Below are 25,200 nucleotides of genomic sequence, written 5' to 3' on the forward strand. Positions count from 1 at the left end.
GACAAATCTAAAAATAATATATATATATTTTATTTTTAAAGTAAAAATAATCTCATTGTAGTCTTGGGTTTTACCACTGCTGGTGAAGAGGGTTTTCCCCCCCTGTAGAGTAATGCATGTAGAGGAAACAAAATCATCACTCTAAAGGGAACTGGATCGCTATAGAGATTGGTACAGAGAGACAGAGCTGTTTCCCCTCTAGGTTACCAGTTTGATTCCAGCTCCATAGTAGTAGTGTAACCTTATGTTCAATGTCCTCTGTGAAATATATAGGCTGTTTTGGCCTGGTTCCAAGAGTACAGGTGGCCACCTCACAATTGACATTAATTGGTACCTTTATTGGTAGTCTCATTAGAGAGACCAGTGATTAAATTGGTATGAATGAGAGGTGTCCCCTCCAGAAAAGGGATTAAGGTTCATCTCATTTCAATACAGAAGTCTTGTACTGTCACTACCTGTGTTGTATAGCTCCTGCTCTGCGAATTAATGTTGGGTTTTGGTCTGGAACCTTTCGTCAGCACTAAATTCACTTTAAATGTTAAAGTAAAGAAAAGAAGTCATCACCCTTTTAATGAATAGCCTGTTTTCAACAACCCTTATTAAAGTCGATAGCTGCAAGAGAATAGTTTCTATTTTTTTCATAATCAAGTTCGGGGGTGGAGGGCAAATTTAAATAGGCCAGATGGGTTTCATTTAAACATCTCCATTTCATACCATGAATGAACTGAATCTTCTACTGGTGGTTGTTACTGATAGCCAGCCCTAAAAATTGAAAGCATGTTATGTATTGTATGCTAATCATTTAAAACCTGCACATTTTCGTATGAACTTACATAGTTCATAGTCAAACAACCTGTAGGATAGTTTTTGTACTGCTTCAGAAAAGGCTATTTTCATTGACTTCTGAGGCTCAATAATGGCAACCTCTGGCTAGTTAAAATTAAGGATTCTCTACTGATATCCCAAGAACCTGGATTATTAAACATTTGATGGACTACATTTTATGGACTACAGTGTATGCCACATTTTTGAAGAGGCCTGTTATATCCTCCATTTTTGTGGGCACAAATCATGTACTTAGCCCTCCAATTGTTGAGAGTTTTGTTGCAATCACAGGTGCAAAAAAAAAAAAAAAACCAAAAAACAAACCAGGATCAATTTTTGCAGGTGCAAACTGTGTCTGCAGAAAATTAATTTGCCCTTTCCAAATTTGACTCTATGGGCAAGTGGCTGGAGATGGACAACTGAGAATTCTCTGTGTTTAGGGGATCTCTCTACTGCCGTAGCCACCTCCCACACCAGCCCTATCTCACCCTCAGGCTAAGGAGAGGGAGTGAGCAAGTGGGAGGGAGGGAACTACCTTCTGTCCTCCACTGATGTGAAGACATTGAGGGCCTTAAGTTAGAGCTGTTCCTTGCAACTCTAATTTGTGCTGGAGCCAAGTGGTCCAGATTAAGAATCTACAACTAACTCCTGGATGGCCCCCTGTCTCTGCTCTGTTTGATCTGATACTGCTTCAAGATCAATGGCGACAGCTGTGGTGATACACGGAGAATCTCGGCTACATCTTTCGGGGCTCCCCAGAGAGGTACAGAATACCATACAGGACTTGCCCTTTGATAAAATTGGTCTTTTCCTCCAGAAGACATATGAGTCTTTACATTTGTTAAAGGACTCCAGGGTAAACCTCCCCTTCATGGGCATATATACGACAGCCCCAAAGAAGAAGTACCATAAAAAGTCTTACAAGCCGAGGCCTTTACATCTGCCCTTCTACCACCAATGCTCTTACAAGCCACCTTGCAAAAGGAAGCAGGTACAAAAGTTCAGATACAATGCCCCATCCAGCTCTACTGCAGCTACACAACCTCACCCTCCAACCAAAAGATACTTTTGATGGGACGCTCGAGAGCTTCAAACCATTTCTGGTGTCATCTCCACTTGACTCCCAGATGTGCTTTGGTGGATGCCTAGCATGATTTTCCCACAATTGGAGGACAATAACGATGGACAAATGGGTGTTGGGTGACAGGTTTCAGAGTAGCAGCTGTGTTAGTCTGTATCCATAAAAAGAAAAGGAGTACTTGTGGCACCTTAGAGACTAACAAATTTATTTGAGCATAAGCTTTCGTGAGCTACAGCTTATGCTCAAATAAATTTGTTAGTCTCTAAGGTGCCACAAGTACTCCTTTTCTTTTTGGGTGTTGGATATTATCAACTCTGGGTACACCATCATGTTCTCTGTGTCGCTCTTCAGGGATCACTCTCATGAGGAGATCTTCCTTCAGGAAGTAGAACCCCTCCTACAAAAGGGACCAATCGAGCAGTTACCCCTTCAGTAACAAGGAAGAGGGTTTTACTCCAAATATTTTTCTAGTCCCCAAAAGACAGGAGAGTTCAGGCCCATCCTTGACGTGCAACGACTCAGTATGTTTATTTGCAAGATAAAATTGTGCATAAAATTCACGTTGGCATCAATTGTACCAACCCTAGAAAAACACATGTGATAGATAACTCTTTATATGAAAGATGCATACTTTCACATCACAGTTCGCCCCTTCTCAGATTTATGGTGAGCCACAACTTCTGTCAATACAGGGTATTCCTATTCAGCCTTGCAAATGCATCCAGAGTCGTCACGAAAGTGTTGTTTCTAGTAGCAGCACATCTCAGACAGGATGGTTCCACTATCTTTCTGCATCTGGATAACTGGCTTCTCACAGGCAAGACGCATCCAGAAATCATAGTATCACTGCCCCGTCTCCTAATATCCTGAGGAGTCTCTTTGAAAATAGAGAAGTCCATCCTGATTCTGACCCAGACGATAGATTCATAGGCGTGACCTTAGACTCAGTCAAGGCAAAGACTGATCTCCCTATGGACAGATTCCAAACCATGGGCAGACTGGTAGATACACAACCTTCTGACATAGGGCTAGGCGGGCCTTGCACTCTTGAGTCATGTGGTGTCATGTACTTACCTAAAGCCGTCTGTCAGACACCACCTCCGCTGCCTACTGGCTTGCTTTCAAACAGTATTATGTACCAAGCAAACACAGACTGAACATTGTAGTGACAATCTCCATCAACATAAGGACCTCTCTGACCTTGTGTGAGGATCCAGCATAAGTGTGTGTGGGCACTCCTTTCCTGTGTCCTCCTCCCAATAGGACAGTAATCACAGATGCTTTTTTGTTAGGATAGGACGCTCACATGGATGGTCACACAGCACATGCCACTTCGACACCTTGGGAAACCATGATGCACATAAACCTCCTGGAACTCTGAGCAATCCGAGAAGCATGCAGAGCATTCTTACCATTAATCCAATCTTACCACATTCTCGTAATGTCAGACAATATGGCAAGCATATTCTACATAAATAGGAAGGAGCAAGATCCAATCCTGTGTAGGAGGAAGGGGTCAATCTGCAGAACTAGTGTATCAAGAACCAGATCACCCTATCATCAGTGTACCTCCTAGGAACCCATAATTTACTGGCAGACAACCTCAGCAGGTACAGTGTCACCAACCATGAGTGGGAATTCCACAGTTCAGTCGTGAACCCCTACCTGGAATCTTTTCATCACTCAAACAAACAGGAAATGCAACATACACTGCTCCAGGGGAGTTCAGGATCAATTCTCCAGGTGATGCTCTCCTCCTTCCTTGGACAGACCGCCTAAACTATGCCTTTACTCTTATCCCACTGCTTACTTAAGTACTGTGGAAGATTTGACACAACAGAACATGAATCATTCTGATCACGCCTAGATGGCCCAGGCAGTTCTGGTTTCCAGTTCCCCATGCACAAGTCGGCTCAACTGCCAATCAGCATTTCTTTCCTTTCAGATCTTTTGACTCAAGAGAATGGCAAGACCAGATATCCCAACCCAGAAACTTTTCACCACACAGCTTGGTATTTGGATGGGTGTTGGATCGAGAATGTTCCTGCTCCCATAATGTGCAAGCTGTCCTTACTAATAGTAGAAAGGGCTCTAAAAGAAACTGTTATCTTGTCAAGTGGAAGCGCTTCTCTCTCTGGGCCCAGTGGCTCTGTATGTCTTTGGCACTTATACAGAAACAAAATTGCATCCTCCACCTAGCATGACCTCACATACATGGTGCATTCAAAGTCATCCCAATGGGAACGGAGTCATGCCAGTGGCAACAAGGAACTGGTACTTGGAAAAAATCAGGATTGAATCTCTGGTATCTTCACTTTTTCTCTTGTATGTGCACTAGTGACTCTTCTTATACCTGATATAAAAGATCATGAGAAGTAGGTTCCAGTCCTGCACTCTTATCCTTCTGGGTAGCCTGCACTCTAGCAGAATTCCATTGACTTCCAGCGGGACTCGACGAAGGCAATACAATCCTTCCTTATGGATCAGATTGCAAATTTGGGGCCCTCTCTTGGAAAATTCTGTCACTGAGCCAAACACTATATGCCTTACTCATCTGAATAGCCCCAATAAATTTAGTTGAACTTCTTACATGAGTAAGGATAAAAGGACTTGAGCCAATGTGTGCTAGTTTATTTTGTTTTTCATATGGCCCAAACCCTATCAGCTTCCTGCCTATGATTAAGACACAGATCTCGTCTGATTATTCAAAAGTAGATTGCTCCTATTTTCTAGTCTAAACCTAATTTGTTACACATATGTACATTGTTTACAGATGACTTTGATCACTGGTCTACTTTTCACCAGCACAGAGAGAGCTTAATTATTCATGGAGATAATGATCATCCCAGAAGTTGATCCTAGTCCCATGGCTCTCTACTGAGGTTAAATGGAGTTTTAAATGTGTTTTAAATGGAGAATTTTATATTGGAGGGGGCAGGAAGGAAACTGGGATATAACATGCTTGAAGATATATTTTGGTTGGTCTTTTTTTTTATTTTATTTTGGTTTTTGTTGTTGTTGTTGCTTCTACAGATTATTTGAACAGAGGCTGTCTCACGGCCGTGCAGTGCAGATATAATACTACATTAAGTCACATCATAGTCATTGTTTCATCTGATTTTAATGTAATAAATGCTGTGTTCTACATTGAATGTTGAATATGACTGATAGAGAAACTTGGAAAGGAGTAATGAAGAAGAATGTTCTTTTTCAAATGGAAATTTTATCAATAATAAAAAGGGGAACATTGGACATTTCAGGAGATTGGATAAGTTGCTCTTTGTTTTTGTTTGGTTAAATGTATTTTTTCAAGATTTGATCTAGAATGAAAATACCTCTTTACTTTTTGAAAGAATATTCTCAAAAATTTATAGTGCCCGGAAACTATAGTGCAGGGAAACTATATTTCTGCCTCTGAAAAAGCAAATAGGGAGATATTTTTATATTTAGGGAGCATGTTTTAAAGTCATTTAATTTTACAGAATAATGTAATTATTATTTACAAAATAGTGATCATTATAATAGGGAAATATCTTCAGATTTTGTTCCATTAATATATTAATCCACCTCTTTTAAAAGTATTTAAATTAATTGATCAGCAAATAGACACAAATACTGAATTTTCGTAGGTGCCTCAGCACTTATTCAAATCCCTCTTGAGTGCCACAGTGTTTGTGTGTCATGTGTCACTTTGTATTTGTGAAGGAAGAAAAAGGTGACAGAAAGAGAAGTCTTGTTTGTTTGAGAAGAATTCCACTAAAGCTACTTGCAAAGCCTCAGGATTCATTACAGGCATTTTTTGAGAATTAAATCCCAGTCATCCAGATAGTCCCAGTGTAATTCCCACATGAAATTATTTACAAATCCAGGCCCCTAACAGATTCAGTGTGAATAGAGCTAGGCCAGCATACAGTGCTTTTTGAAATCCTACCCTCAAAGCCACTCCATTCTTTTCCTAAATCACCTCACATGATCGTTCTTTATTAAAGTTTCCTCAGCTCAGAAAAGTAATGAGTGAAATTGATTGGGAGAAAAAATTAGATTGAAAAGTGTAAATGAAAATTCAGAATTCTTTGAGAAGAGTTTATTAGATGGCCAAAAAGCCATGATAACACAATCAGGAAAGAGGACAACTTTGGCTCAAAACTTATCCTGATTCAGTGGTGAGGTGAAGGCAGCAATTAGAAATAACAAAGTAATATATAAATAGATAAAAGGGAAATAGATAGAATTCAATATAAATTGGAAGTTATAACATGCAGAATATTGGAAAGGGAAGCTAAACACATTAGGAAAAATCTACATCTGGCTGGGCTAAAGACAACAAGAAGGAGTTTTTTAAGCGTATTAGGAACAAAAGAAATCCTGGCAATGGTGTAGACCTATTACGAGATGGAGGTGGTAAATAGTTAAGAAAGCAGAAGTAGTCAACTATTATTTCTCTTTTGTATTTGAATGAAGCAGGATGATGTATGTGTATTGCAGGAGGACGATGACATACTTTCCAGTCCATTAGTAACTAAGGAGTAAGTTAAACAATATCTGCTAGGGATAAACATTTTATTAATGTAGACTCGGATAATCTCCATGCAAGCTCCTAAAAGAGTTGGCTGTGGAGACCTCTGGTCTGCTGAGGTTAATTTTTAATAAATGTTAGAATACCAGGGAAATTCCAAAAGACTGGAAGAGAGGTGGTAATATGCCAATATTCAGAAAGGGCAAGTGGAATGACCTGGATAACTATAGGCTAGTTAGCCTGAAATGAGCCCCAGGATAAATAATGAACAAGCTGATACGAGATTCAACTGATAGAGAGCTAATAAATAGGAATAAAATTAATAGCAGTCAACATAGTTTTAGGGAAAATAGGTCTTTTCAAACAAACCTGATTTCATTCTTTGATGAAATTACAAGTTTGGTTGACAAAGGTAATTGCATAGATGTAATATACTTAAATTTTTGTAAAGTTTTTTTCTTAGTACCACACAACATTCTGATTCAAAAGTTATCAGTGGAACACATGTTAAATGGGTTAAGAACTGGCTAACTGACGGATCACAAAAAGTAGTTGTCAGTGGGGACTCATCATCAACTAGGGACTAATGGATTGGAAGGTACGTCATCATTCCCATGTTCCAAGTGGGGTTCTGCATGGATTATTACTAGCCCTGATACTATTCAACATTTACGTCAATGATCTGGAGTTAAGTATAAAATCAGTGCTGAAAAAATTTGCAGATGACACAAAGATTGGTGGAATGGTAAATAATGATGAGGACATGTCAGTCATACAGGATGATCTGGGTCACTGGAAAACAGGGATGCTGGAACAATTTGTATAATGGCGGTGAACTGAACCAAACTGTAAACCCTGTATACGATGGAAGCCACTTCAAGCCATGGGGTCCTGCAACACACACACACACCCCGCACCCCTAGTTACAGCACCTATGCTGGAAAAGCTGAGCCCATTCAAACAAAATGCATTGAATACAACCAAACACAAAGTTACATCTCTAGAAACAAGGAACTCAGGGCATATCTACAGAATGAGGGACTGTATCCTGGGAAGCAGTGACTGAAAAGGATTTAGTGGTCATAGTGGACAAGCAACTCAACAGTAGCTCCCAGTGTGATGCAGTGGCAAAAAAGGCTAAGGTAATACTTGGATGTATAAATCGGGATGTGGTGAGTAAAAGTAGGGAGGAGATTTTACCTCCATCTATGGCATCGGGGAGACCAATACTGGAATATGACATACAGTTCTGGTGTCCACATTTTAAAAAAGAGGTTGAAAAGTTGGAAAGGGAGCAGAAAAGAGCCAAAACATTTATTTGTGAGCTGGAGAAGATGCCTCATAGTGACAGCCTTAAAGAACTCAATCTGTTTATCTTATCAAAAAGAAGATTGAGAGGTGATTTGATGACAGTGTCTAAGTACTTTCACAGGGGGGAAATCCCAGGTACTAAAGGGCTCTTTAGTTTAGTGGAGAGAAGCATGACAAGAACCAATGACTACTGGAAGATAAGCCAAATTCAAATTAGAAATAAGGCAAACATTTTTAACAATGAGGGTGAATACTCATGGAACAGACTACCAAAGGAAGTGATGGATTCTCCATCACTTGATGTCTTCAAATCAAGATTGGATGCTTTTCTGGAAGATATACTTTAGTCAGGTACAAGTTACTGGGCTTGCTGTAGGGGTATCTGGGTGAAATTTAATGGCCTGTGATATACAGAAGGTCAGACTAGATGACATAATGGTTTCTTCTGGCCTTAAACTCTATTAATCCATGAAAATTCAACCAAATGTCATTGATTTAGATTTTTAAAATGTAGCTCTCAAAGCTTGAGGTGCATGTTCAAATTAATTTTAAAATACATACAAAATTTCTGGTTGACTTTCTGACTACCTTAATTATCTTTTCCAATTTAGTGGCCCAAAAGTTTCCCCTCAATCCGCCCAACACCATTCAGCACACTTGTTAGAGAGAGCCTGGGAAAATAATTCTTAGTGTGTTCTGAAAGTCAGCAAACAGAGACTCTGCTGTACCATTAGTGGGTTAGAATGCCAAAGCCTCAGACCCTTCTCTGGTAACTTGCTTTCTCTACCCTGCTCACATATAAATCTGGGAGCTATTAGTTCATGTGCCTTATCTCGCCTCAACCACCACAATATGACATAAGGAGAGAAGCAATTTCTATGGCAATCTACAATCTCCCTAAAACAATCCTTTCACTGAAGCCCAAAATCCCTGTCAAATTGTAAAGTTCAAGGTGTCCTTTGGGGCAAAATCGCAGGTTCCACTCTTTGAGCTCCATGTTCACCTCTCAGTCATTAACAGAAACACGCTTGTATAAGGGGGAGTTCTGCATCTGTGGCATATTTCCGCCTTCCCTCAGCGTTGAAGTTTCAGGTCTTTGGAGGTGCTGGGAAAGGGAAAGAGGTAGCCCTCCTAAATTCTCCCCAACAGCGTCCTTGAGCCCAGCTGTAGAAAAGAAAATAGTGAAACGCTTTCTGAAAATATACATGGTTGCAATTGTAATAAGGCAGAGTTAAGGTTATGCTGCTTGTTTAAATATGAGTCAGTACCTTGTTTGGGAAATTTAGCCTTAGCGCTGCATGTCATGCATATCTAACATTTTGTTGCTTTTTTAACACTAACAGTCTTGAAGTATAATGTCTACACATTTATCTTCACCTTTGAGGGGTTTGAGTGTGTGTTGGGGGGAACTAATAAGTGATACCACTCCTGATTGATGTAACCATCTTTCTTTTTTCCTATTTCCAGGCAAAATTTAGAAAATAATTATTTTATCTGTTTAAAATAATAACTTTCAAATGCCCAAAAAAGGTCTTTATACTGTAAAAAAATGATAAACTTGTTTCAGCACTACTCTTTGTGGTTAATTCTCTTGCTTTTTGCTCTGCTGTTTTCTCTCTTAAAGCATGCATAATCATGACAGGACTGGTACCACAAAGCTGCTTGTATTTGGCAATAATTTGTTTTCCTTATCTGGATAAAACACAATACTGTGACATCAATGTTTACCCATTTGGGACTGGGATTGTTACTTTGTCAAACTGGTAATAAACATTGTTTAAATATGATGAAACGAATCATCCCCTGATATAAATTGGCAAAGCTCCAGTGAAGATGTGCTGATTTACGCTAGCTGAGAATCTGGCCCAATATCTATCCTCTTGTCCTTATCATATCAGCAGATTTAAAGTAGATTTCTTGTCTGAGTTTAGTCTGTGGCCCAAGAAAATGTTGCGGTAGACTTTGTCCCTACTGGAAACATCTAAAGTACCTTCATTAACACATCATCCTCGTTTTAAGGATATCTCTAATAGCAAATCATGGTGTTCAATGTTTATATTCTCTTTTGAACAGCTTCTTGTTATAATTTGTGTGATCCTTCTGTCAGGTGGTTAGTGGAAGCAAAACGGGCTGGGTTCAGTAAATGTAGGGTCCCTCTTCAGCAATAATGTAACTGGTTTGAGCCGCCAACCCAGAAACCAGGGAAAACTAAATGCACCCTCTTGGGGTACAGACAGAACTTCCCCACTTGCAAGCACTCTGAGAGGAGACAAATAAGGAAATCTTTATTAGTGGAAAGGGAACATAGTCATTAACTTGAGAAAACACAGAAACCGAATATATAAGTGAATAAAGAGTAAAATGCTCCTTTCCAGTAACTTTGGCAGTAGTCCATCTAATTCCTTTCCCACCTGCCAGTGAGAATGTCCCACAACAAATAGTCCATTGACTGCACCACTTCCCCCATCCACCAAACCCCACTCACTGTTTGGATCAGCGAGTAGCAGTAGTCTGAACTGTAGGTAGATAGCCTATGCAAACAAAGCTGTCTATTGCAGCACTTTTCCCTTTTCACCAATAGATGCGATACAGTTTTTTTCCCCCTCTGGTGCTTCTGGCCATTGGGCTTACATTTGGAAAAAATGTTTACTTCCAAGAATAATATTTGTTATATATTCACCTTTAAAAAATAATCATCTAGGTACTGCATTAAAACATCTCTCAGAAAAAGAGTTTTGTCTATGGGTATGTTTTCACAGTAATCAGAAACACAGTTGCAGCACGTGTAAACGTACCCGAAGCAGCTCAAGTAACAATAGCAGAGAAGCCACAGCAGCACAGACTTCAGCACAGGTTAGCCACTCTTGAATACATGCCTAGGATTCCAGGCAAGCTTGTACAGACTATGCTGAAGTCCCTGCTGCCATGACTTCACTACTATTGTTGTTTGATCTAGCTAGATCAAAGCTAAATTGGGTATATCTTCACATGCTGCAATCACGCCTCTGATTGCTGCGTAGACTTACCATTTGTATCGATTTGGGGATGAATACATGGGTGAGTCTAGAGATTAATGTACCATTAAATTGGTGCAATTTACTATTCCTTCTGTTCTCCCGTCTCCATACTTAGACTCTATTAGACTTACCTAGATTCATTCCCACTCAGCCTGTAACAACCTCTACCTCCTTACCCATCACTTCTGAATTTGAGCCATGAGTCTAAGTATAAAGAAATCGAATATGGTGTAATTCGGCCTTTTGAGGGGTCAGAAGAGAGGAGTGTAGCAAGAAAAACAATAAACAGGGGAGTACAGGAATGTGAAATTTGAAGTATAACACCACCTACTTTAATTTAAACACCAAGGAGCCAGAAGGTATAAATTACACCTAGTTAGACTACCTTGTAATCAGAAAATGGGAATAGGTTTTGAATATAAAGGAACACTGAACCACCATACACATCACCTCTGACTTTGGTCTTTTGTCTAAAAATGTATGGTATGTAAAGAATTTGAGTTAGGGGAACTTAGTGCACACTGATTTGTCACTCCTGTTACAACAAGCTTCTCTTCCAGTCTATGACAAATTGCATTCATTGTATTTCTGTACTACTCCCTGTGCTTTTTAAGTGCTTAACAAATTTTCCTAACACAGGAGAAAGAATTACAAGCCTCCATCTCTGCATATATATTAGTGCTGGACAATTTGGAACCCTCAGAAAAAAATCTGCTAGTTTCTGATACATCCAATGGAAATACTATTTTTAATTAAAAGTATTGCAGTTTTCTTGAGAGAGCCGGCCCTCTCATTTTATGCAAAGGATTTGGGATTAAGTACTTTTATAGGTGACTAAATTTGAGTGGTTGTTAACGTGTAAAAAGAAAAGGCAAAGATTAATGGGGAAGTGCAGGGTATTACCTTATATGTTTATTTGGAAAGGGACCCAAGGGGATGGGAAACTTTTTGACAGCCATCTTCAGTGAATTCTTTGTTACAGGCAAGGAGTTTCCATCCATGCTTAGGGCTTGATTAGATAAGTATGGGCTATTTTCTGAGGATTAGGAGGAATTAGGTCCCAATAATTTGGTTTGTTGCACATTATTTTGATTGGATTAAAAATTTCAAAGTTGACTGCAGTATTAAGTTTACTTGGAACTATTTAGAGGAGTTTAGAGTCATGAAAACAAATTAGATGATGTAATTGAAGTGACAAACTAGGTCTCAATTGTTTCATACCCTCTGTGCTCATGATTCCAGCCCCTCTGCTTTGCAAATTATGCCCACAGCAACTTTACCGGGATTTGTCTTGCAAATACTAAAGATCTCCCAGGCCAGGTTTCTCTTTCTGCCACTTGTCCTGGCTCAACGAGACACAAGTTGGAAGGGTCTCACCAAATCTTCTATGACTGGCTGATTTTGAACTGTGATTGCCCAGCCAGAGCATTTAGTAGCACTCACAGAAATCAAAGCCAATTACCACTAGAGGATCAGGAGAGTATTTGTAATATTTGCCTATTCCCAAACCAGTTTTAAATTAAACCTGGTACCTTTTAAAGTGATAGATTCATTTATGAATCAAGCACAAATCTTGATTTGCTCCATCCCATAGTGATGGATCATTAATAGATGTTGGACAGTTTTGGCACCTAACTTGGTAAGTGTATTTTGAAACAGGTAGTTTATTTTGCAAATTAGTCTCTTTCTCTCTTCTTTTCCCCCTTGCTTGTGGGTTATCTGTCACCAGACTGAAATTTCTTCTCTGTTATTTTATACCCCTTGTCAAGGTTCCTCCCCCACTCTGAACTCTAGGGTACAGATGTGGGGACCTGCATGAAAATCCTCCTAAGCTTATCTTTACCAGCTTAGGTCAAAACTTCCCCAAGGTACAAAATATTCCACCCGTTGTCCTTGGACTGGCCGCTACCACCACCAAACTAATACTGGTTACTGGGGAAGAGCTGTTTGGATGCGTCCTTCCCCCCAAAATACTTCCCAAAACCTTGCACCCCACTTCCTGGACAAGGTTTGGTAAAAAGCCTCACCAATTTGCCTAGGTGACTACAGACCCAGACCCTTGGATCTTAAGAACAATGAATAATCCTCCCAACACTTGCACCCCCCCTTTCCTGGGAAATGTTGGATAAAAAGCCTCACCAATTTGCATAGGTGACCACAGACCCAAACCCTTGGATCTGAGAACAATGAAAAAGCATTCAGTTTTTTACAAGAAGACTTTTAATAAAAAATAGAAGTAAATAGAAATAAAGAAATCCCCCCTGTAAAATCAGGATGGTAGATATCTTACAGGGTAATTAGATTCAAAAACATAGAGAACCCCTCTAGGCAAAACCTTAAGTTACAAAAAAGATACACAGACAGAAATAGTTATTCTATTCAGCACAATTCTTTTCTCAGCCATTTAAAGAAATCATAATCTAACACATACCTAGCTAGATTACTTACTAAAAGTTCTAAGACTCCATTCCTGGTCTATCCCCGGCCAAGACCCAGCATACAGACCGACTATAGACAGACACACAGACCCTTTGTTTCTCTCCCTCCTCCCAGCTTTTGAAAGTATCTAGTCTCCTCATTGGTCATTTTGGTCAGGTGCCAGCGAGGTTACCTTTAGCTTCTTAACCCTTTACAGGTGAGAGGAGCTTTCCCCTGGCCAGGAGGGATTTTAAAGGGGTTTACCCTTCCCTTTATATTTATGACACCCCTATTTCTCCACATTGTTATTTCTAGACTATAAATAGCTAGGTGATTCCATTATTACAGTGAAGATTTTCCTTTCCTTCAAATACAGTTATAACAATGAGCCCAGGGATAAACAGGTTATAGTTTCAAGAGGTCCTTTGTCTGGATGTTGCTCATCAGTGATTATGCAAAAAACTCAATGTTCCGTTTAAGTTCCTTAAGCTTAATGGCAAAATAAAACTAAAAAAGTGTTTGACCAGAACGTGAGCTGTTCAAACAAATACTGGCTTCAAAATCAGTTTATATTTGCAGAGGTCTCTTCCCCAGGGCGCTTTGCTCTTTATTAACCTGTATTTTCCAGATGGTTGAAAAAGAAGAGGCCAGAGTAGCCGTTTCCTTTCTGCTCCCTCAACGTACCTCCTGTCCTTTTGAGTCCTCTTTATCCACATGATAATCCTGTAATTCCAACTCTGCAGAAATTACAGCAGCACTGGGCACCCTATTCACAAAAAACAATTAATTAACCAAGTGAAGTATGTTAACAATTAATTAACCAAGTGAAATTATACAACCAGTGTTTTACTTTAACATATTTCACTCTACAGATTGCTTGCAAAATTTTGGATTGCTCATAATGAGTATTTCTTTGAGAATTCTGTATTTACCATTTGAAATTTAAGCTGTTTTTATAGTACCCACAAGTTGTTCGGTGTTTTTCTATGAGGAGCATAACCATTACAATTTTATTGCAGATGCAAATGCTAATGATTAAGAATTCAGTTTTCACAAACTGAACCAGGTCCTCAGCAGATGTAAATCAACACAGCTGCACTAAAGTTAATACAGCTACAGTGATATTCACCTGCTCAGAATCTGGTTCCACCATAATTTTTAAATTTCTAAGCATTATTGATAGTGCCGTAAATCTGGGTAAATAAAACAAATCAAGAAATAAATAGTAAACATTCTGCAATATTTGCCTCCTAGGGCTTGCATACATAGCTAGTTAGGGTATGGCAAGCTGGGGTGTGAATATACAGTGCACTAGCCTGCCCTGCGCTAACTGATCAGGTGGACCCTGCTACTGTGCACTTAAGAACTTTTAGTTCATGGTGCCAGGGCCCACGTGGCCAGTTAATGTGTGGCATGCTAATCCGCAGTACATTTGTACCTCGACGTGTTACGCGCTTACTAGCTATGTAGACAAGCCCTTATTTGCTGTTTCAGCAACATTCCTGCCAGCAAGCTTGCTTGCTATAATATTCACAGAAAAAGAACATGAAAGGAGTAAGAATACAGTCTAACTTGTTTTAAATATTCAAACAAATCCTTCGCAAATAAATTTTCTGAGTATGTATCCAAATCTATCCAGTAGGTTGGAAGTTTGCAAGCCAGCAATTCTAGCACAGCCCTCTGATGGAAAAAACGACCTTTCTGCTCACCCGTTATTTTCTCAACTGACCACCTTCTAGAGAGAGGAGAAACAAATTAAAAACTCTCAGGTTGCTTACCTTCCTGCACTCATTCCCATCAAGGAGAGCACAGAGAAGAAAAATATTCTAAGAGGCTTTATGCCAGTTTCCCTGGATCACTTTTATATAATGGATCTCCTACCTGATTCTGGGAAATAAATCTTCATACCTCCCAGTGAAGTCAATGGCAGCTATGGGTTCTCAGCACCTTTCCAGACCAGGCCTTAGGTTTGTACATGAGTTGGATTTGATTTCCCATGAGAGAGACTCAGAATTCTGAATGGGACATTTGTCGTTTTATAGAAATTCCAGAGTTGGGATGGTCTAGACACTTTCAGGTTCGGGACAAAATTTCTAAAAACAGGTGCCCAAACTTAGGCTCTGAAGCCTCTATTTAGCCACCTAAATAGTTGGTGTGATTTTCAAAACTACTGAGCAACCAGGTCTCACTGCCATCAATTATGTAAGTGGAGTTTGGGTTAATTATAGATTCATAGATACTAAGGTCAGAAGGGACCATTATGATCATCTAGTCTGACCTCCTGCACAATGCAGGCCACAGAATTTCACCCACCCACTCCTGCGAAAAACCTCTCACCTATGTCTGAGCTATTGAAGTCCTCAAAATCGTGGTTTAAAGATTTCAAGGAGCAGAGAATCCTCCAGCAAGTGACCTGTGCCCCATGCTACAGAGGAAGGCGAAAAACCTCCAGGGCCTCTTCCAATCTGCCCTGGAGGAAAATTCCTTCTGGACCCCAAATATGGCTATCAGCTAAACCCTGAACATGTGGGCAAGATTCACCTGCCAGATACTACAGAAAATTCTTTCCTGGGTAACTCAGATCCCACCCCATCTAACATCCCATCACAGGCCATTAAGCCTATTTACCTTGCATATTTAATTACCAAAACCATGTTATCCCATCATACCATCTCCTCCATAAACTTATCGAGTTTAATCTTAAAGCCAGACAGATCTTTTGCCCCCACTGCTTCCCTTGGAAGGCTATTCCAAAACTTCACTCCTCTGATGGTTAGAAACCTTTGTTTAATTTCAAGTCTAAACTTCCTGGTGGCCAGTTTATATCCATTTGTTCTTGTGTCCACATTGGTACTGAGCTTAACTAATTCCTCTCCCTCTCCGGTATTTATCCCTCTGATATATTTATAGAGAGCAATCATATCTCCCCTCAACCTTCTTTTAGTTAGGCTAAACAAGCCAAGCTCCTTGAGTCTCCTTTCATAAGACAAGTTTTCCATTCCTCGGATCATCCTAGTAGCCCTTCTCTGTACCTGTTCCAGTTTGAATTCATCCTTCTTAAACATGGGAGACCAGAACTGCACACAGTATTCCAGGTGAGGTCTCACCAGTGCCTTGTATAATGGTACTAAAAACCTCCTTATCCCTACTGGAAATACCTCTCCTGATGCATCCCAAGACCGCATTAGCTTTTTTCACAGCCATATCACATTGGCGGCCCATAATCATCCCATGATCAACCAATACTCCAAGGTCCTTCTCCTCCTCCGTTACTTCTAATTGATGCGTCCCGAGCTTATAACTAAAATTCTTGTTATTAATCCCTAAATGCATAACCTTACACTTCTCACTATTAAATTTCATCCTATTACTCCAGTTTACAAGTTCATCCAGATCCTCCTGTATGATATCCCGGTCCTTCTCTAAATTGGCAATACCTCCCAGCTTTGTATTATCCACAAACTTTATTATGAACCCCAGCAACACAATTATGCTGAATATATTAATCCACATTACTTTAAAGTTGAAATATGGTAATAAAAGTATCTGTATCCTACCTTTGAGAGGGTATTTTTATGATTATTGATTATACTTGATTATTGTCCTGAGTATCCTGCACTTTGTTTTAACTGATGTTGTCTTGCACCGTTCATTCTTTAGCCTGATTTGGAAATATCATTTTGTGAATACCAAGAAAAGGAAAATAGAAGTTGTTAGATGAATTTATTGCAATATGACAATGCTGCTTGTAACCTTAGTACTTTAGTTTGCCTTTTAAAAGCCTATGTAAGTGGAGGAACCCAACAATTTAAGATGTGAGTGTGAGTCCAGAATTGGCTCTCCGTTACACTAATCTCAATCTAGAATAGCTCAACTGACTTCAGAGGAGTTACCATAGATTTACTCTGGTTTAACTGAAAGCTGAATTTGCCCCATTATTTCATTACGTAAAGAGACAGAACTGACAAGAATGACAGGTTTCTTATGGCTTAGGAGCTCCTCAGAGAGAATACCAGTTCCCACTTTCTAGTTTCCCAGAATGCCTCTCTGCTGATGCAGCCTTACAGAGAATTGTATTTGGAATTTTTCACTGTACTCCCTTGTGATCTAAAACCAATATCACATTAACATTGCACACACTGCTTCATTGTTGCAAAATATTTTCAGAACAGTTATTACTTATGCAAGAACTCAAACATGTTTCTATTTTAGGCCCCAATCCTGCAAAGGGATCAGAACATACAGAAACCTGGGGTCCCTCTGATGTCATGCTATTGCACTAGAAGTGTTAATTTTTGGCTGCTCACAGAGAAGCTGATTTTTTTAAGAAATGCCAAAAACCTTTAAGAGGAAAAGCCTTTTTTTTTTTTTCCAAATTAGAGACAGTTTTGTGTGTTTCAGTCACTGCTCAAATCAGAAACATTTCTCCTTTCTTTGAAATGACTACTTTTTCTGTAAAGAGAGCTGTTTTTTCCAGCTAAGCCACAACAACAGTTCACTGGTACACACCATAAGGCATGGGTTAAAGCAATCAGTATTCTGAAAGCTGCTAGATCTTTTTATGCTCATTTATAGTGCTACAGTTTTAGTCCTTTTATAATCAGTTCCTATAAAATGAAAACGAGATAAGCAGACAACAGTTATTAAAAATATATTTGTATACTAGAATGGAAAAACATTTTAGGTCATTTACGTTTGTATGTAGATATAGTAATACCTATCTAATGATTAGACAAACAAGTTTCAAATCCTGTCAATATTATGTGGTTATACTTCCGCTAAGAGCCAATCCAATTGCTTATTTTTCCAGTGCTTTTTATACTCCAAATGAATTACGCAGCTCAGTTGGAACTCCTGAGACTTCTAAATCGCCTGCTTTGTCTTGTTACAACACACAACATGCACATTCTTTTTCCGATACTGGCCTTTTATAGTAGCTGTAAGATAGCAATATGCAGTGGTTGTCAAAAGATTACACCACTTGGATTAGTAGGGACAATGTACACATACAACTTGCCACTTTCTGTAGCTTCCAAATTACCTTGTAATTCAATACAATCAAACAGTATAAGTCTAACAAAATATCAAGTTGTAAAAAGAAAAATTATGGCTTACAAGTGAATGCTATATTATCTCTCCAAGAATCTTATACTTATGTAAAAAGAATAACACAAATGGCTTTAGCTTATCGTGAGCAACGTCATTTTGTATTTTCTGCTTGATTTAGTTTCTGAAAGTTTTTACAATACAGCTAAACTATAGTAGATTCTAAAACACTCTGCTCTATTTTTAGAATGGAATGAACCTCAGATATAAAAGACCATTTATTGTTAAATATTCACTTTTATGGCTTGGAGATTTAATTTTGCACTTAATATTAGTATTTTCTGTGTTTGATAATTTCTGATAAATTATATAGACATGAAAGTACAAGTTGGCACAGAAATAATCAGCCATAGGTAGGTGTTTATGTAGGTGCTAAAATATTTTTATAACGTGGAACTTATGTTTCTGAGATTATTGGAATAAAACTAGTTGGCATTTTAATTATCCTAATGGATAGTTATAAATATTGGCTCATGTCAGAAAAAAAAATATATATAAAGCTACCCTGAATAGGAGACAAATTTTCAAAGAACAACCAGAGCACTGAGGGAAATGAGAAATTCACCCCCAGCATTGTCTGATCTGACAGGGTTTTATCCCTTTCTCCAAAGGGGACACAGGTCTCAGGGTTTTCAGAAAGAGCTAGATTTTCCAGGAAGTAGTACCCACACACAGGGGTTTACACAAGGGATGCTTCTAAACATAGCATTCTTTTTGTCATATGGTGAAATATAATCAAGTAGGGAAGAAATACACACACTGTGCTTGATGTGAAGCGAGCCAAACACGTGAACTACACAGAGGTAATAAGCAGGGTGCTTGGCCGTGCCACTAAGCACGTAAAAACCTGTCTCAAATGGACAGCATTCCACAAATGTCAGAAGAAGGAAGGCCCAGATCTCTCCCTTCTCTACTGCTATCAGTAGCACCATGATGTATATTCAGATAATGCTAAAAAAATAATGGCAGCTGAAGAGAAATTAACAACATCTCTGTATTTTTCTGGTTTTTTGCCTTTCAGTTATTTGTCATCTTCCGTGCATGAATGGTGGCCAGTGCAGTTCTAGAGATAAATGCCAGTGCCCTCCTAATTATACTGGTAAACTCTGTCAAATCCCAGCGAAGAATGCCAATACTCCAAAACTTTACCATCAACCACAGCAGGCAAGCAAGACCATTGGATCACATGTCATCCACTCTACGCATACTTTACCACTGACTATGCCTGGACAGCAAGGAGTAAAAGGTAACTTTTTTCCTCTCATGGATGCTTTTCCCTTTGGAGCTAGTTTTACTTTCGAATTGTGGCTATCAGACCAGTAATGATAATGAAATCTGTCTACACAGTTTGAATCTAGATACCACAGCTTGACTCCAGAGCCTACCCGAATGATTGGAAGTTATTTTCCTTAGATGGTTGGAATAATAAGAAACACAATATTATTGAAATGAGTTTGATAAGGTAATTTTACTTTAATTCATGGTAGAATTTAGTCCAGATCACAGAATTAAAAAGGGTGCCACGTTCTTTGGTATAACAAAGTTCCCTCTTATCAGATGCACAGCCAGATTTCACATGGGGAAGGACAGAAGACACTGTTCCAGAACGCAGTCTGTAATTTACCTGTGACTGTTAAAATGGCAAGCTATTAAGTTCCCACTAGTGTGGGACAGAGTGTGGTTGCCTTCCAACATAATTAACTTGATTTTAAAATGAAAACAGAATTCATGTTTCCCCTTACAATTTGCCTCTCATTCTCAGTGAACTGTTGTATGCAGAGGTTTGTTTTTTGTTTGTGATCCTTTTAACTTACAGAGGCCAGCATATGGAACATAAATATCCCTTCAGGAGTTAGAGTATTTCAGTTAAATACAACAATATTTCCAGTAAGGTTGATGAAATCACAGATAAGGTGCTACTGCTATCTAAACACTGAAAAGTATTTATTTAAAAACAAGATGAATCTGAGAAGACGACCAGTAATCTTGCCCTAACTAAGAGATCAAACTCACTTTCAGCCTGCTAACTACAACTGACATGTTGAAGATGCTTGACATTGTTTGATAAAAAATGAACTCAAAGGATTATTTATCAGTCTGTTTCATCCATGTTTGTTTCTGTTTTTGTGGAGAGTCCCACAATTAAATTCCACAGTTCAGTAATTTAACACTAATTTTTTGTTTATTTGAATAACCAACCTGATTTTGGTTACCAACCTGTAGTTGGTAATATACAGCCAACTTTTCCATGTGGTTGCAACTGAATTCATACATTTTAAAAATAATTTTCTGTTGGGATTAGATGTTCACAGTTACTTTCTGAATCCCTTTGCTAAAAACAAACCCAGGTTAATTGTATCTTTATGGCAGGCATAATCTAACTTAATAACTCTATTATCGAAACAGGCAATACCTGTGTAAGAAATACAAGTAGGCATCTACTAGGAAAGATTAGAATTAGAAGTTTCTCCTAAGCTCCATCTCCATTTTTCAGTAAATCAGACTCTGCGAGACTGCTACCCAATCTATTGGAAAACAGGTTATTTTACCAGTGTGGAAATTCTAGACCTTATCTTGTGCTACCAAAATTACTTTGAACTTTTCTTTTAAACAAGAGGATCAAACTGCCATATACTTAATGTGACTGAGGCTTATTACTGTGAGCATTCCATTAGAGGTTAAGATATCCTGCATGAAATGGTGACCCATAAAGAAGAATAGCTCTTTTTATGTTTGGCCATAGTCATCCTTCAGATTTAATGTACAAGTCACTAGCTTGAAAAGTACAGCAAATTTCTTACTCGTGAGGAATTTTCATACCCCTTTGGAAGGAAGCTCCCCATCAAGGTCATCACCAGTCGCATTGCCTTTGCCTGCCATTTCCATGTCCAAGTGAGGACATCGACCAATGGGGAGAGGAATGCTCCTTTTCTGGATAAGAGGATGAAATATATCATCCGTAAGAGATTGGCAGAAAGCAAAGTTTAAGAGTGCAGCTAGACAGGAATCGAAGACCTGGAGACAGAGGGTCTTGGGGATAAACATTACCTGGGAGGAAGCACTTTCATCTTGATTTGTCACAGTCTTGAATTGGCTGAACATCCCTAGCAGAGCTAGATGGACTTATAGAAGCCAGCAAGGCACCTAAGTCAACATCTGCCTGCTGAGAACTATTGAGTCAGAAAGAAACCACAATACTAGCCTGAAAGGAGTGTTCACTCGCAATGTATTCATGTAAGTGAACCAGTTTTGTTTGCCAGAAATAGCCATGTTGTGTTGTCTTCCTTATGTAGTGCAAAACGATATTAAAATAATTAGAGCATGGGTTGTAGCCCACGAAAGCTTATGCTCTAATAAATTTGTTAGTCTCTCAGGTGCCACAAGTACTCCTGTTCCTTTTGCGGATACAGACTAACACGGCTGCTACTCTGAAACCTGTTATTAAAATAATTGTATCAATTCCTAGTCAAAAGATTTTTCTTCTGGCAACATTTTCCCCTTTCCCTGTGTGCCTTGACTACAACAGACCTCTTATGGCATTAAGAAGTTATGACTATCTGTTACCAAGTGGGGAATTAAAAACCAGTAAAGCCATGGAGGCATACTTGCTGGGTTCCCATCAGGGTGGATTTGATTTAAATTACTAGTCAGGAAGACTTGATTTAATAATGGATTTCTACATAAAAGTGCATTCTTGTTGGTTGTTACCAACCTGAAGATCCTGCGTGTTCAGACATGTTCCTTTCATCATAATCAACGCAGCTTCCTCCTGAGAAGGAACACTTCTCGTGATGATGTTACATTCGGGCAACCAGGCCTTACATTTCTTTGTTGCACTGTTTGCATTTTGCACGCATGCTTGTCTTACCCACACGTAGACGAACTTCATTAAAATATTCCCAAACTGGGTCTCTTTTACGGCCTGCTGCCATTATAGATTTTCCCTTCTAGTGAGAGAATGGTATGGTAGATCTCAAATCAATGAAGGCTACACTCAGAAAGACCTCAAGACTTCTGGAATATGCTGCTCAAACAGTTTCACTTTTGTTTCTACTGCCTGTCCCTCCCTTCTCACATTTATCTCCAGACTTATTCTCCTTGTCCATATCTATCCCGCCCCCAACAATCTTCTATTCATTGAACTTTTTGAAACTTTGCACTTTTAGAGAGAGGTAAGGGATTGACTCTGTATACACAAATTTGCAGAGAGACAATATGGTTGAGGTCTGTTATTTTTCACCTCTCTATTATTTATTTATTTTAAAACATTTTTGCTATTAACAAGCATGTTGTCTCTGGAAACACAAATCCACAGTTTGAGAACTGCAAAACTAAGCATCTCTGATGGTATCTTCTAGACTGAGCCCTGAGTCCCATTGGGTAGATAGAAAGATTAACCTAAATAATCTATCCAGAAGCCCCTGGATCCCCATAAGATTGGGTTCCTAATCCATGAACTATTGGAACTCATTTATAAAACTTTTCCTAAACATTACATGAATATATTGTCTCATACTATAGAATTAGAATTTATAATCCCTATTCCATGATGAGATATCTTTGAGCTATAATGTATCTTAATTAAAACTATCTTTAGATAGGTTTTTTCCTCAAAAAGCATTTTATCAAAAAATCCAATTTAAATTTAAAAAAATCTGATTTTTTTTTTTTAATCACTGATTTTTATCCACCCTGGTTCCCATCAGCTAATTCCTGGGAACTCTGCTTACCCTAAAGCTGTGGCTTCTCAGACTTAAAAAGAAAGCAGTGCAATAACTGAAACTACAAGGCTGCTTCTTTTAAGTAAGATAGACTGGTTACACTGAAAATGCCTGTCATAGGGTACTCTAGAGAAAAAGAGGTGGAAAAGCAAACATAATTTCATTTAAAAAAAAAACAAAAACCCAGACTAAACTAACTAAGCCTTGTGGGAATTAAAGAGTTTTAGCAAAGACACATTTAACCATCAAGAAGAGCTGCTGCATCTGCTGGAGACAGGAAAACAGCTAAGTAGGATCAGCTAACATCGTTTGTAGAGACAGCAGTGTTACAAGACTTTTGTGTGCTCTTGACTCCTTGTCTGGCTGGCCTTAGGAGTGCATTAGAGGAAAGTCATTTAACAGATGCTGAAAATATCATCCCAGATACAAAGACTAAATATTGAATTCTAATTGTACTATGGCAACTTAAAAAGTAAGTGTTTTTTTTTCCAAATTTTGTGTTGAACTGCATGTATCAAATGCTTTTATTTAATAACCCAAATGGACGTAAGGCTCATAAACAGTCCTGAAATTGTTTTCTTGGAAACACAAAATTTAGAGGTGAGAAAATACTTAATACCTACCTACAACATAACTATATTTCATTTGAGAATATTGTTTATACTTTCCAGCTTTCCTGTGTATAATACATGAGAACTGTTTTACTTTACACTATATTGTATCCAGTCTTCAGTAGGTCATTCACCACAACATTTAGCCTATCATCACCAGTGGTTGCAGGGTTTAGCATGGGTGGCACACAGAGATGGTTATTTCTTCTTCTCCTTCTCTTCCCCATGGAAAACTTTAGAGTTTTGCAAGAGAGAGTATCCCTCCCCTCATTAGGCTAAGCCCCTTTGATGCTCCTAAGTAATTGTAAGAGTATTCACCTTCTTTGATTTTTAACTTGTAAAATGTAAGGAGATGAGTCTATTCTTAGAGAGTTACTCTAACTGTGAATTCTTAAAGTGGATTTAAGATTGGATTTAAAGGTACACCAAGATTTTATAAAAATAATATTTAAAATAGGTTAAGAACCCAAATCAATAATGGGTTTGGGATTGTGAGACTGGTTTAGTATCCATGTAATTCCATTGATTTTAACAGAGTTACTCCTGGTTCACATTGGAATAAGTGAGTGGAAATTCTGAACCTATGTGCACAGACTTAAAACTACAACTCCATTCAAAAACCAAGTATTTGAAAAGTAGTCCCTCCTTATTTGACATATCCTTAATTCAGAGTTCAGTGAAGGGAGTGGTTTTTTTTAGATATTTGGGAGGTCATCAATGGTTTCATGGGCAAATTCAGGACTTGGCTAGTATACCAAGATGAAATGATGAACTCTGAAGCTTTCTCTATGTTCCAAAGAGAGAGAATGGATTTGAAAAATAGAACAAAATTTACTATGTATCCAAAAATAACATCGTAGAGTTTGAATTCTGGGACTTAGAATGGGAATTTTTTTTACACAGTCTGACCACAAATATTAATATCACACCAGCCAGCTGGACACCTACCTTACACTGTAGTTTTTAATATTGTTTTCTACAGAGTCTTACTTTTCTGTACAAAGAGTTTGAATTCTCTTCCATTCTAAACCACACACTCTACATTTTAACTTTTTTCTGTATTTCGGCTTTATGTATATTCTTTTTTCATTTTTTTGGATGTCATATATAAATTTTAATTTAAACATTAATACTAAAGAACTGTTGAAGATGTTGGGTATTTTGGTTTAACATCTGTTCTCGCTGCTTTTTTCTTTGTTTATTCTTCCAATTATTTTAGTGAAGTTCCCCCCTAACGTAGTGAATATCCATGTGAAACATCCCCCTGAGGCCTCAGTACAGTTCCATCAAGTTTCAAGAATTGACAGCACATCAGCAGGACAGAAAGTGAAAGTACCCCAGCCAGGACATCCCCAGGTCTCTTATCAAGGTGTTCCATATCACAAGACCCAGAAAGGATATTCTACTTACCCACATCAGCAACCCATTCCTCATGTGTTTCCTGTTTCTGCTAAAACTCAGCTTGGGCGCTGCTTTCAGGAGACTATTGGGACACAGGTAAGAAATATTTGCAAACATATTTTGAGATGGGAAGCTTTAAAGCAGTATTATACAACACTGAAAAATGTTTCATTGATCAGCAAAGAACGCCTCA

General features: G+C 38.6%; 1 protein-coding gene across 1 annotated transcript in view; it reads left to right on the forward strand.

The window, feature by feature from the left end:
• LTBP1 (latent transforming growth factor beta binding protein 1) overlaps positions 1 to 25,200 on the forward strand; it is a 375,845-nt gene that overhangs the window by 155,514 nt on the left and 195,131 nt on the right. The window contains exons 6-7 of the mRNA XM_077812182.1: positions 19,296 to 19,520; positions 24,826 to 25,103. Of these exons, the coding sequence (XP_077668308.1) occupies positions 19,296 to 19,520; positions 24,826 to 25,103 (503 nt within the window). The remainder of the gene's footprint in view (positions 1 to 19,295; positions 19,521 to 24,825; positions 25,104 to 25,200) is intronic.

The sequence above is a fragment of the Eretmochelys imbricata genome, chromosome 3 (genome assembly GCF_965152235.1).
Source record: "Eretmochelys imbricata isolate rEreImb1 chromosome 3, rEreImb1.hap1, whole genome shotgun sequence".
Taxonomy (NCBI): Eukaryota; Metazoa; Chordata; order Testudines; family Cheloniidae; genus Eretmochelys; species Eretmochelys imbricata.